Source organism: Leptinotarsa decemlineata, unplaced genomic scaffold, assembly GCF_025532065.1.
Source record: "Leptinotarsa decemlineata unplaced genomic scaffold, Ldec_3_MD MMD2_tig00026307_RagTag_RagTag, whole genome shotgun sequence".
Taxonomy (NCBI): domain Eukaryota; kingdom Metazoa; phylum Arthropoda; class Insecta; order Coleoptera; family Chrysomelidae; genus Leptinotarsa; species Leptinotarsa decemlineata.
The window spans coordinates 12,462,976-12,477,459 of NW_027412681.1; the positions used below are offsets into that span (position 1 = coordinate 12,462,976).

At 34.6% G+C, this 14,484-nt stretch overlaps 1 protein-coding gene across 2 annotated transcripts in view; it reads left to right on the forward strand.

The window, feature by feature from the left end:
• The window catches only part of Ser (protein serrate), a 351,449-nt gene that overhangs the window by 315,791 nt on the left and 21,174 nt on the right, over positions 1-14,484 (forward strand). For both annotated transcript variants that reach the window (XM_074181003.1, XM_074181004.1), the window contains 4 exons: positions 3,144-3,257; positions 3,457-3,663; positions 6,636-6,763; positions 12,063-12,216. In XM_074181003.1, coding sequence (XP_074037104.1) covers positions 3,144-3,257; positions 3,457-3,663; positions 6,636-6,763; positions 12,063-12,216 — 603 coding nt within the window. The remainder of the gene's footprint in view (positions 1-3,143; positions 3,258-3,456; positions 3,664-6,635; positions 6,764-12,062; positions 12,217-14,484) is intronic.

Sequence of the window (14,484 nt, forward strand, 5' to 3'; positions counted from 1 at the left end):
AGATCCACATTGGCTGATCTGCCAGTTTTGTTTCAGAGTCTTGTATAAAGGTCAGCACCAGGTCTTTCTTATCTAGAAAGCTGTTCAGTTTTTTGGCGATATCCCAGTGACATTCGATTTCATAAATTTCACGTGGGTTTTTGAGATTCAACAAGATGCACAAACACTGCAGAAAACTCCTTAAAAAATTACGATAATGTAATGAAAGTAGCGATTTACATTGAAGTTAAATAACTGCCTTTCACATTCATATGGGGAATTTTTTTTCCAAGTGAAATGCTTCTTGGAAAGTTCAGATTGAGGAGTTGTACCTCGCTCGCTTCTGTATTTCGCCTGTACTTCTGACATATGTTGATCTGGATAACGTGATGGGTATTCGAATACATTTTGTGAAAGTAGCTATAGAGAAAAGACAAGTTCACAACCTTCCTTCCAAATTGTTAATGATGTTTCGGTATCCAATTAGGGGAAAGACTCTCTTCTGCATATATTTCTAAGTTATTTAATAAAGCCTAGAACGTAATTGTATGAAAATTTTAGTTATAGTTAAATCTTAGGGATGGAGCCGAAGAAAACAAGTTATATTCTTTGGCTATGAAACAGGAAACCAGAATCGATAGGGAAATTCAAACACAAATTTTTTAGTATCTATTGAAAACTGTGGATGATTTTAGAGTTTTGATTATTTTCAGGTAAATGAAATTTATTCCATGCCACAAAAGGCTGAATCATTTGTTCTTGTCCATTCAAACTTGATAAATTGAAAACATAATCTAGGTAGCAGGTTGAATACGATACATCACAACCAATTTATGTATCGACATCATGACGATCAATAAAAGATATTAAATTAGAACAAATGCCACAAGTGACAGTCATTACACAATTTCAAAACATTACTTCATCATAAATCCATTTCAAGTCAGGTCGTTTCCCATTAAACCAATTCTCACAAAGCAGGTAAAGTCCGGTTTTTATCATCGACTGTACGATGAAACTTTCCTAATAGAACACTCGCCTAGATGAAATAAGACGTTGGTTCTCCGATCTTTATTAATTGATTGATCGTTTTAAATGACAATTAGAAATGAATGAGTAGTAAGTCGTCTTTTTGTGGTTAGGTAAGAACAGGAGATCGTGATTTGTAGAGAACGGGGCTGAGATGGAGACCTAATTCATCTCTGGACTTTCTTAGTTATGGCAAAGATTGTGAAATCCATCTTTCCTCTGTTGTGTTTCATTCAGTTTGCTAACAAACTCCACTTAGTTTTGTTGAGTATAGTTGTTTTGATATTGCATGATAGTTCTATCTACGTTGAAGAAATATTGGGTAGAAGTTGATCTTCAAGAGTAATGAAGTGGATAATTTTCCAAAAGGAAACACGGCAGTTGAATAGCTTTAGAATAGCGATTTCACTGATATATCTTAAAATTATTTAAAACTATCGCTGGTTATCAATTATAGTAGTTCCAAGTGTACTGAATATAAGAATTCAAACTAATAATGGATACGATTACTGTGTAACAAGTTGAAAACAGTAAACATTCTAAAAAGTTCATTTGACTATTTTTTTCCTTTTTTTTCTTTAATTCTCAATGAATTATTGGCTTCAAAAAAACATTATTTTAATTCATTCACTGAAATTAACAAAAACGTGTTTCGTGTAATTTTTGATAGTTTCTCGACGTTTACCGTTTTTCTGACTTAGTTCCTGGACTACTACATTCATTTCAAATAAATTGAAACGTTTTTTCAGTATACACTGAACCAAACAAATCTTCGATATTTCAGAAAATATGAATGAAATTAAATTTTACTATATTCGTCGTTTTTTTTTTAACTGTATGAATTACAGGAGAATTGTACCTAATGAGGACTTTTCATTTCCATTTTTCAAGGCCATCAATGGAATAGGGTCGAAATTATATATATATAAAATTAAAAGTTGAGAATTTTTCTCCAATATTTCCTTAGTTGAATGTAACTAAAAATAATTCATATTCGAAATCAAAGCAATCAGTAAGTTAGGTCGCTTGATATCCTTTGATATTTTTATCAAATTTCGATTTTCCTCTATTTTTGGTTTAGAAACATATTTTCTGTGCTATTGGAAATATTCAATATATATATATATATATATATATATATATATATATATATATATATATATATATATATATATATATATATATATATATATGCATTTTTTCATAACGAAATATTTGAAATAAAGATGTATACAGGTCGTTTTCGAGAAACATTCTTCTTTTAGTTTTTAGAAATAAAAAAAATTCGAAAAAGTTTTTGGGCTATCCAAATACTATCTGCAGCATTTTTGTTTTTTATATACTGATTCATGGTATTCAACTTATAGCCAGGCGATTTTTTCATCGAAAAAGGCAAGGAAAATAACTTTCTAGCTTTCTGATTATATTTATTCTCGAGGAGTTTCTGTTTATGAACAGACACAAAAATCTAGTTGATATGTCAATTCATTCTGCAATGCTTTAATACAATAGAATCACCTCTGTCCGACCTATTGTTGTAATATAAAAATATGTCATTCAATAAATTTCACCATACATTTCAATAAAGTCCTTTCATTTCTAATGTCACCTATAAAATAACTTATTCATTGCGGTTTAAAGGTTTGTTTATAACAATCAAGTGCTCAATTATTTATATCGATATTAACTGCAGAAATATATACTTCAATGAATCATGTTATTACCAATCCTTGTGTAAAACTCGATGTTATTGTCAGTTTCGCGTGATTGTTAATATTTCTCACATGAATCAGCTTCAAAAGTTGACGTATTACATTATTCATTATTTTGGTAAGAAAAATGTCTAAATATAGGTAATAGTTCTTTTCAACATTTAAGAGATCAGAAAAACCAGAATATTTCTGATGATTCCTCAAATCAATACAGAGAAAAACTATTTATCAATTGATAGAGATGAAGCATCGGCATTATCTGCAAATTTGGTGACTATTTCCCCCATGTTTTGGACTAATTTTTGATTATGTTATTCTTAGATCACAACTATGATGATACTGTCATTGCTGTATATAATAAATTTACTTGAAGATAACAAATATCACCTTATTGGAATTCTCAAATGAAAAAATTCATTCCAGATATCGACGAGTGTGCTTCAGCTCCCTGTCAAAATGGCGGTTCATGCATCAACATGGAAAATTCGTTCAAATGTAATTGTTCCAGTTCCTGGGAAGGAAATGTTTGTCAATTTGGTGAGCTACATATTTTTTGTTTAAGAATATACATATTCTCGGTAACTGTTGATAACGGGCAGTATTTAGGACACGTAACATAGGCGATTCCATTTAAAACGTTAAGTAAAAAATAAGCTTTGACAGTTACATACAAGCTCTATATATACTTTTTTCATGCCATATACTCATTTGTTATCAGTTAGTTATTTTTTAACAGATGCTGACGAATGCCTTGATAATCCCTGCATCAATGCCATCTCCTGCACCAACCTAGTAGGCGATTACCACTGCAAATGTCGGGTCGGCTGGATGGGAAAAAACTGCGATCAAAACATCAATGATTGCGTTGGACAGTGTCAACATGGCGCCACCTGTATAGATCTCGTAAATGATTATCATTGCGCCTGTATGCCTGGATATACTGGTAAGTGATCAAATCATGAAATTTCATTGAAAAAAACTAAAAACACCTAAACTAAACTAATAACACCTCAAACTAATAAATAGAGTACAAAATTTATTCCGACCAGTTTTTTTTTACCACATACTACACACACATGTTGGTTGTTTGAAATACAAAAACCTTCATGAATGCTCTGACTCGTTACCTGTTTCATTTCTATTTTCCACTCTGCAGAAAAAAATATCTGTAGAATGCCCACCTGTTTATATTTTCTGTCATTTCACTTATTGCAGTGAATTGAAAAATTTTTTCTTGGCACCATTCGTGAGCCCCACCGAAGCGACATCTAGGTGCGATAATTCGAACGTCAAACTCAAGGGAAGCATTAATTGATTGATGTAACCGTTACTACGTGGTAGGAAATCATAATGAAGAAAACTTTATGGAACTTTTTTATGTTTTTTACCACTTTTATTTGTGACCAACATTACTGCAGTTTCGTTCTATACGGACATTTTACTTTGTTGTATAAGTTTAAAAAAGGTTTGGTCTATATCACTTTTGATTTAGCAAAATTATCTGGGTTTGGAAAGAATAACATTACATACATAATTTTTAAAATTTGAATTCAGTAAATTGCTTACAAATGATCGTTATTTCCTTTTACAATAATGCATGTGCAATGTGCCACTTGGGTGCAATTCATAGAAATACTCGTAGTATAATATAAATAAATGGCGACAGTTGTTTTTATACTTTTGAGTACCGACTGCCTCTGGTGACTCTAAAAATCTCATGAATCTGTTCAGTTCATATGTAATTTTCAGAAAATATTATCAAAAATGAATTTTCATGTTGAAATTGTCGATGATAACCTATTCAACTCATGCGATGCAAAGAATGTGCAATTTCTAAATATACACCGCTACCTTTATTCAACTGTTTCTTCAGTAACTTACGTAAATCACAATGATGTGTGGTAGTCGGAAGGGTGTGTCAATAATGATTGTATAATATTCAGTTTACGTGAAGTCGTGTCTGGCTAAATGATAAGTTCGCATGTAGGCATAATTTAAAGTTTCATCTGTTGCTCACAGTCATCGTTTTCAATGGCAGGCAATATACTCGCTTTCTTTACAACCGGGTTTCTGTATGTCAGAACGGTTTTAATGACACTCGCTTATTCCACGATTTGCACGAATGTTTTAGAGGGCACTTTACTGCATTAGAAATATACCAATAGCTCAGTCGCTTTGACCTCTTTCAATAACCTCAGGTGGGATTGTCCTGAACACAATGAAATTCAGGATCCAAAGTCCTGAACACAATGAAGTTCAGGACCCAAGGTCCTTAACATAGTGAATTTTAGGGCCCAATGTCCTGAACACAATGAAATTCAGGACCCAAGGTCCTCAACACAGTGAAATTCAGGGCCCAAGGTCCTGAACACAATGAAATTCAGGACCCAAGGTCCTGAACACAATGAAATTCAGGACCCAAAGCCCTGAACACAATGAAGTTCAGGACCCAAGGTCCTTAACATAGTGAAATTCAGGACCCAAGGTCCTGAACACAATGAAATTCAGGACCCAAGATACTGAATTTCATTGTGAAGAGATATTCACTCCGAAGTTGACAGACCATAGTATATTTTTCTTAATCTAGGTAGTTAAGCAACACAAATGTTCGACTTGGGAAATAGGACTCCTGTGATGCATTCCAAGGCTGCAGGGTACTAACTGCGCCCACCAGCCTGCATGCGCCTGCTTCTGATCCTCTTAGGTAACCTGTAGTAATCCAAGCCGAAATGTGTATCTCTGGACTATCTTTTGGAATATTATCTATGATACCTATGACATGCTGAAGATATTCTAGTTGACTGGTAGCTATTGACGTGTCAGATGTTCAAGGTGCAAGATTTTCACCTCAACAACCACAGCAACCTTTCCACAGCAACCTGATGATACGATTCAACCATGCAGAGCTTTTTTACCTCTGGTTTGAGTGAATTATCTTTTGCGTTTTGTTGACCTGTTTAGGGATAGTTTTTTTCCTCTCTTGGTACAGATTTTGCTTCTGCTGCTCAAAAATTTGATGCAAGGCAGATTCTTAGCACATCCTGCTATTGAGGAGGACATAAGTTGCTTCGTGGCTACACCACCAAGCCTTCTAGGTTTGTTAATATAAAATGTATTTCACAACGTCGGCCGAGAACAATGGTTTCACCTCTTTGTATTTCTAATGATCTGTATTCGGGATACCCATGGACAAATTTTAACGGTACCGTGGAAAATCTGTCTTTCGCAGTTCTTGATGCTGAATTGAATGCATTTCGGACGTTTAGTGTTATTAGTGCTCTATATTCATTCATATCGTTCTGACAAGAGTTATGTAACTTGCTCTGCCGTTTGTAGTGTGAACTTAATTTTTTGAAACTCGTATTGATAGCCGGATAGCCCTTCGGAACTCTTCGTTTGATCAGCATTTCATAAAACGTGCTAAATTATATTATCAAATCGGTCGGTTGGCGACGTTTTTTATCTATTTTTTCTTGGTATGAGGATGTGTATCATTCTTCAATTTAACTGATGAAACTACCAAGGAAATATGCAACAGAACTCAAAGTAATATCGTTAATATCGGCGGCGATAAATTGGGCGCTAAATAGCTAATGATTTTCATTGAGGAGGCAATCTAAGCGTCAGACTTTCGAGACGGCAAAAATCCCCCAAGTAAACTGGACGCTATGATTTTTGAGTTGATAATAATGCATATTAGCGGAGTTAGTTGTTAGGATGAATGTATGTATCTTGATTAATTGATAGGATAAATATATGTCCGTGTATCTTGATATTCGTGTTTTCTGCTCTACTTGAGCTTTTGGAAAGTTATTATTTGAAAAAGTTCACACCCTGATGTGATTATAACCTCCAGACTGAAAATATTATGTATTATGACATCCTTCGAATTGTTAGCGTTATTTTTTATTTCAGGAAGGGACTGCCATACCGATATAGATGATTGCGGATCGAGTCCTTGTAAAAATGGCGGAGAATGTGTCGATCAAGTGAATGGCTATAGGTGCATTTGTCCAGTTGGTATCACCGGCCTCGAATGTGAAGTAAGTGCCAAATGAATATTGTTAGAAGAATCCCGACACGTTAAAATTCGACGTCGCTATGTTTCGGCCAATATCTAGGTGAAAAATTTTGTCAAAAAAACCGTGACTTTCCGGTAAATGCGTCAATTAACATAGCAAAAGAATTAATAAAAACATAAAAATTTGTGAAAAAGACAAAATCGAATATCTACCTGAGTAATTTGTTATGTTTTCCAGTTTCTATAGTAAATTTCAAATTTCACATATTTATATGATTGATGTGAATATAACTGATAAAATGGCCATGGCTGATTCACTGAGTCGCTTCAAGTCAAATATCTGCTGAGTATTTTGTAGCCGGTGCCGAAATGTGCAAGTTGTATGGAAATCACTTAATAGTGGTTGAAAATCCGAAAAAATATACAATACTTTTCCAACATCCTTATTTCCAAAAGTTGTTGAACTCTTGTAACATCTGAATGATCCTCAAATTTATCAACAATCAACATCCAACAGTCTCTACCTACCAGCTATAAGCTTTTTGTTCATTACCGTAATATGAATAGAAACTTTCCTTAATTCTCGAGCACCCTGTATTCATGAGATGTATTTGAGTTCAAAGTTGAAATTTGCAGTTCCGAATTCGAATTCCGGAATTTCGAGTTCAATGCTGAAACTACAAGTTTAAAATCCAAGTTTGAAACCGATATTCCAAGTTTCGAGTTGTAATTTCGAGCTTAAAGTCAAATATAGGTCAAGTATCTCTTTTAAAGTTTTGTAGTTTTTTTTTTCATTAACTTCGATAAGAAATCTAAAAAGTACTCTTAGTATGCATAGCTTAGATACTTCACTAAATTTCTTAGTTCTCACTCATAAAAATCCAATCTGAATCATTTTATCATTCGCTTTATTGAGTTAGTTGTAGAACCTTCTTGAATGTGTTCAAATACATCAACTTAATGTCCGTCATTTTAACTGTATATAAAGAGCAATCAGCAGTTCTCATGGTATAATGATCGGCGTTTACCTACATCTCGGGGCCAACAAATCATTTATATGATAGACTCGTCCTAATAGAAAACAGCGAGACATGCCTATTAGTAACTACGTAATTGGCCATTAGGGACGCAAAAACGGGCCGTTTGATCTGTTGTTTTGAGTGAAAAGTGAGAGTGTTACAGTTCCCTAATTGAACTGGTATTTGAATACAGCTGTACCAACATACCTCACTGTTTCAGATGGGGTGTGCTACAAGGAACGATTTGTGGACCATTTCGCAACTGCAAATGGGTACATGACTATTGAGTCGAACCAATCGGCATCAAATCTAGCAACAATCAATTTTGATTTATTGATGAAATTTATCGTGTAGATTTCTGATTGATCCCTTATCATATCCCCAACCTTCATTTATTTCAAAAACATTTTGTTTTTTTCTGAATAACTTGAAAAAACACTATTTGAAACTTTTATGTCCTCGAATTCAGCATATGTACCATTTTTTGTCTGATGAAAATGTTTCTATCAAACGGCAAAATTTTGTCTCAAACAGAGACTCAACGACATTTTGTGCTGATCTCTAAACCTGAAACCATCAACCTACCCTTTAAACTTTATTTTAAGATATTGTGAGTTTTTAATTCATTATGAAACATTTTCCTTACTTGCAAAACATAATAATCTTTGAAACTCGCAACCTCATTACTTTAAATCGCAATCTTCATATCATAGGACTAAATAACCTTCAATTCAAAATACTATAATGCAAATTCTCATGATCGCAAACCTTTCAATACCAAACACACCTAAAACTCAAAATTCTTGACCAATAACTCCTCACCTTCATCACCATTTCCCATGGTCATGAGTTTATGGGTTATAGGGTTATTAGGTTATGGCGTTTTTGTTAAGAGGTATTAGTTGATTTGGAGTCATTGTGTTTGGTTAATAGGGTGAAGGGTATAAAGATTGGAAAATGAATTTGTGAATTTTAGGGTAATGAGGTTTTAATTTTTTTCCTTTCAAGGATTTGCAAAAAAAATCAAAAAGTGTTTCGAATAAGAAAAATTCAATTTCAAGGTGTTTAAATGAGTTCTGTGAAAAACATCAATTCGCCATGTAATATAACCTCAAATATGGTGTGCCCTGCCAGTTCGGGCCATTTCGAAATCCAGTGGTTAGGGATTTAGATCCATTGCACCAAAAACCTTCATAAATATAATAACTACCTACCTCTAGTACTAAATAATTTTAATCAGTGTTATTCAAATTTTACTTTCAAATCCATGATAAACTTGTTTTCTTTCTGATATAAACTATAAAAACGAATTTGTTATTAGGTTGTTTCTAAAGTTCTACCGGTGAGAAATTTATCGGATTGCTTGAAAAGATGGTAGTCGGTTGGCGATAGGTGATTTGTGAACCATGCGGATGGGCGTTGTCATGCAGCAGAATGCGACCTCTTCTGCTGACGCAATTTTCGGTACATTTCGTCGATTTCCTCACAATAGAACTCTGCTGTGATGGTTTGGTCCGGTTGCTGAAACTTATAGTAAATCACACCAGCCTCTGACCACCATAACCATGATCTTTTTTTGGCGGGTTTTCGCCTTTGGAATGTCCCTAGGTGGCTCATCGGTGTCCACCAGAAAAGAATCGGGCTTTCTCACTTTTCCAATATGTTTCAAACCGTCAAAAACCGCATGGGAGCTGACGCCCAGTTCTTCTGCCATCTCAATTGTGATAGGTCAGTCTTCAGTCTCCACCAAGATTCTCAAATCCTCATCCTGGATTAATGTAGGTCCACCACTTCGGGGCTCAACTCGGAGACTAAAATCTCCGGAACGAAATTCCGCAGACCAACGTCGAACAGTTCATCACCACTATCATTGCCAAATGCCTGGGTAATTTTTTAGACTGTTTCGGAAGCGCTTTGGTTCAATTTGAATTCGTAGAGAAAAATTGTTCGAAAATCGCTTAACGACATCATACAGTAATAAGCTGCAAAGAGGCAAAGAATAATAATCTGGAAGAAAAAAAACAGCAGTATTGATCATTATATATCACGCCATAGTAGAACAAAACTTTCGAAACAACCTATACTAAATATTATTTGAAATATTGGCCACTGTTTCAAAAATGTTATCACCAAAAAAAAGGGAGTATTAACATGCCAACCTTCATTCAGAATGAGATCCGGCACCTGTTCTGTTAAATTATTTTTGTTCCAAAAGCCTCGTAACATACAGTGGTCATGTCATGACGTTTAGACAAGTTGTTGTGGGCGGACACATGAATAATGCATCTCTCAAAATGAATAAAATTGAGTTTCTCCGCACGATATCTGTAACTGTGGTGGATTATCAAGAATTGTGTCCTTTATCGTCGCTTCATAGCATGAATACTTTAGTAAAATTCATGGGATGAATAAATATAGCTCAATTCAATATTTATTTGCGGTGAGGATAAAATATTCCCATCAACTTTCAACCAGTTATTATTTAGGACCACATTTGATATTAGTCTATAATCCTTTTCATAACATTCACTAATTACACGAAAACTTTTCTAATTGCTTTGCTTTTGTTTCCAAATCTCAAAGACACCAGATTAACGAATTTCAGACTCAATACTTGGTTACATTCTTGCCCAAATATTCATGAAATTTATATCGATATCAACTTGATTTTTAATCAGAAATAAATTAATACTTCCGTTATCGTAGTTTGGTAGATTTTCCTCTGGGAAAGAGTTCTACGTCATGATTAAATTTGCTATGCTCATCGTGTAGTTGAAATATCTACTTCATCTATTATTATATTCAATGAATTTGAATTATATTAGTATTTTGACTTTGAATCCTTGGATATGTTGGTAAATAGTGATTTAATGAATAATCGGGAATGAATGAAGAGCTTTCTCAATCGTTCCTTAAAATGGCGCAGTCAGTGGGATATACAAGACGAGAATCTTGGTAATATTTTTTCCAAATAAAGTTGACAATTTTCTCTGCAAAACATCTGAGAAATATGAAATTACATAAAATGATATTTCAAAAGATGAAAAAAATGAACGAACTTGAGGCATGAAAAAATTTGAGCAAAGGGAATGTACCTATTAACAAAAATAACTCCTACTACAATCAATTTGAAATGTACAAACTTCACAGATACAGATATATGACATACCTTTCAAATACCTTCTGGTTTGTCAAATGATACGATCTTCACAGATATAAACAAGTAAATATCAAACATGATTTGATGAATTTGTTTTGAAATATTTACTGTTTCTTTTTTAAACAGTATGTTAATTTCTTCAAGCCATGAAATCGATAATAATTTTCTTTCTCGATATTTTTAATTTTTAATAAACTTCTGAGAAATGTTAAAGGAGCGGGGGCAAAATGAAAAATTAAGAGCAAACAGAACGCCGTCATCACAATGCGCAGTGGCATAAAGATTTAATTATTTACTATTGCGAGTTTATGATAAATTTCTGGGAGAGACAAAGAAATGTAGGTGTAAAAAAGAAACTTACAAATAAAGCTACTGAAGCATTTATATTGCATTCCTATTAAGGTACTACATAATACAAACTCCTGAAGAAAAAAGTTGATTGGTCAATAAAATGTAATATTCATGAATTTTACCTATCAAAAAGATGCTTTTCAAGAAAAAATAATGTATATACCTACCCAACTTTGGCATTGGCACCTCCACCAAAATTGTATTTCGAAAAATTATTGTGATCGTCCGCTGTACTAATATTTTATCATTTTAATTTTGTACAATATCAGATGTTGGATTTCATAGCCAAATACATGACCATATTGTTATATCTAAAGATGAAAGTAAATATAGAACTTTGTTGTATGCATAATTTCACATGTGTGAAGGAATATATAAATGTGAATATCCATTTTTTTGTCAATTATCGTAACGTCTACATTGACTTCAAACCGTATCATTATTAAAAAATCCATCAAATAATAAATCGTAACGATCTCCAAATATTTGAGGATATCTGTATATATGTATTTGTTGATATGAAACTTGAGACCCTTTCTCTATAGAAAAGAGCATTGACAATTCAGTTGTTTTTATTAAAAAGTTAAATGAAATGTTTCAATTCTTTTTCTCTTGAACAATGTCATTACAACATTCACAAAAATCTTCGATAGGGGCTGACTCCCGAATGTTTCCCTTCCTAAAAAATTATAGTCACCAAAAAATCCCCCAAATAATATTTTTCTGTACGCCTTTGTTCCAATTATTCATTTACTACAAACTAAACACTAATTCGGAATTTTTCTGTACAGAACGACTACGACCACTGTAATCCGGACCCTTGTGAGAACAGAGCACCTTGTTTCAAAACTCAATCCGATTACTATTGCCATTGTCCGGAAGGTTGGCAGGGAAAAAACTGCAGCCAAGCGAGGATTTCTTGTGATAATCCCCCGTGTGACGACGGTAAGTTTTTCAATTTTTTTTCTGTTGAATAATTCATCAAGGATATTTTTAGTATTACAAGGTGGCGCACGAAATCATTCAATATGTTACTTGATTGATTTGACCGTTACTGTTGATAATCGAGGCTCAGTTTATGTTACAAAATTGTATTTGAAATCTGTAGGTGGGAAATGAAAGTTAGAACCGGAACCTCTGTCGTATAATAAATACAATAGGAGCACTGTTCCCAAACACCAGCGTTTCACCAACCAAGTTGGTGCCTTCAGGAGATGAAGTAGGCTGACTTTACCCATTGGTGAAACAGGCACCAAGAATAATGTTGCAGTTCTGGTATTCGGGAAGATTGCTTGTTTTGGATAGTAAGATAATCCAGAACGTCAAATTGCCAATTTTCCAGGCACACAAAAAATTCTACTTCAATAGAATAGAAGAGGCAATGAACATCAATAAAGTCTGGCTACCTGTCCTGCGAGGTACACAAACAAGTACAGGTAATCAAATGAAGAGAAATCAAGCCACGCCCACTAATAAATCCAGAGTCAAATACTAGCATCATAGTTAATGCGTTCAGAACAGCGGGAGCTCCAACCGTTACCACGTCGCCTTTGATAATGTCTACCGCAGTAGTAGACGAAACTTCAGGCATAAGAACCTGCAGACCACGGCCAAAAAAACATCCGAAAAATAGCACACAATTATACAAATACTACCAAAAATGTATTATGGTAATATTTGTAATCACTATGCCAGCTTTTGTAGTGCCGTGAAAGCAACTCTTATAGATACTGGTCGTGACGAAAATTTTCATTATTTTTATCATTTCAAATATTATTTTCATATTTTTCGTGATATACTTTTTTTTAATTTCAGTAACTCTTAAGTCTTTATCTCTTCATGATGCAAACTACAAAACTAGTCAATAAAATTTTTGATGATGCCTGTAGCATAACGATATCAGTAAATCCAGAATTTGCATAATTTGAATAATAAGCGTTGAGCTTTGTCAAGCTAAGACACATCTTGGTGTAACGTAAAGTAGAAACAGTTACGCCACTGAGTTTTTGTATTCGCTTTCGCCACGTCCTTGAAGCGCTAGGTCAGATATATCAACATGCCTAGGAACCTATGCGACTATTTCAAACGGAAATGTACGCCATTGAATTGTGTGCGGAGAGATTGGAAAAATCCAACCTCATACACAAGTCAATAAAATATTCTCGGAAGCTTTTGGCTCCTACCGAGCAACGACTAAATTGGTAGCAAATTGCCAAAAACGACTCTCCTTAATAGGCAGACTTGACAGATTGTCTCTGGTCTGGATTCCTGGCCATACTGGCGTGGAAGGCAATGAGGCTGCCGACTCCCTTGCAAAGGAGGGTGCTGCAAGCATCTTCATCGGAACAGAACCTGTCATTGGCATCGATTCAGGCTCTGCCAAACAAAGATGATGGCAGAATCTTCCACGATTGGCTCATTCCAATTTGTTTATTCACCCTTCGAAGCTTGATACCAAGCAGTTGTTAGATTACAGTAGGGATAAACTACGATAACTAACAGGCCTTATTACTAGTCACTTCCATTTGAATCATCTTATACAGAGACCCGGACTGTCGGAAGACAGTATGTGTCACCTCTGTTTATGCCTGCCCTGCCGGGGGCCGAATCAGCCGTACTCTTACCATACGTCCTGAAAGACCACTCACCATACAAACTAATCGGCTTCGTTAAGAAAATGGGTTTATTTGGTGGAGTGTGAATAGGTGTGAGCCATAGTAAACCCATGTGGGTTGCGGTGGAAGGTGGAATAGACCCACTCACTTTGGACCTAACCTAACTTTGAAGACTTAAAACTCATATCTCGCTTCGTCGTTGGCACTGAAATGCCTCGCAATAAAGTTTTCTAAAATCAGAGATCAGGAAATAGTTGATGGGTACCAAGTCCTGATCATATGGTGAGCTGACGTATAATTTTCTGTGCAAACTTTCGCAACAATAGTTTGATGGTTAGACATGTTGGTGATTGTTGCTCAATAGAACTTAACTCTAGTTTCTATGGCCGACTTCAGTAACTAGCCGTGGTGAAAGAAAAACAGCAACACTGTTAAACCAAGTGTTTCACTTATGAGTATACGTGTCGGGAAGTTCTTTCAGTGCGGTTTACTAGACCATTTATTGTTTTTGATATCCGTGCAACGCTTCTAATATATTCATTTATCATGAGCTGATTCCTGCTTCGTTGAAGAAGTTCTTCAGTTCCCTTTATGATTC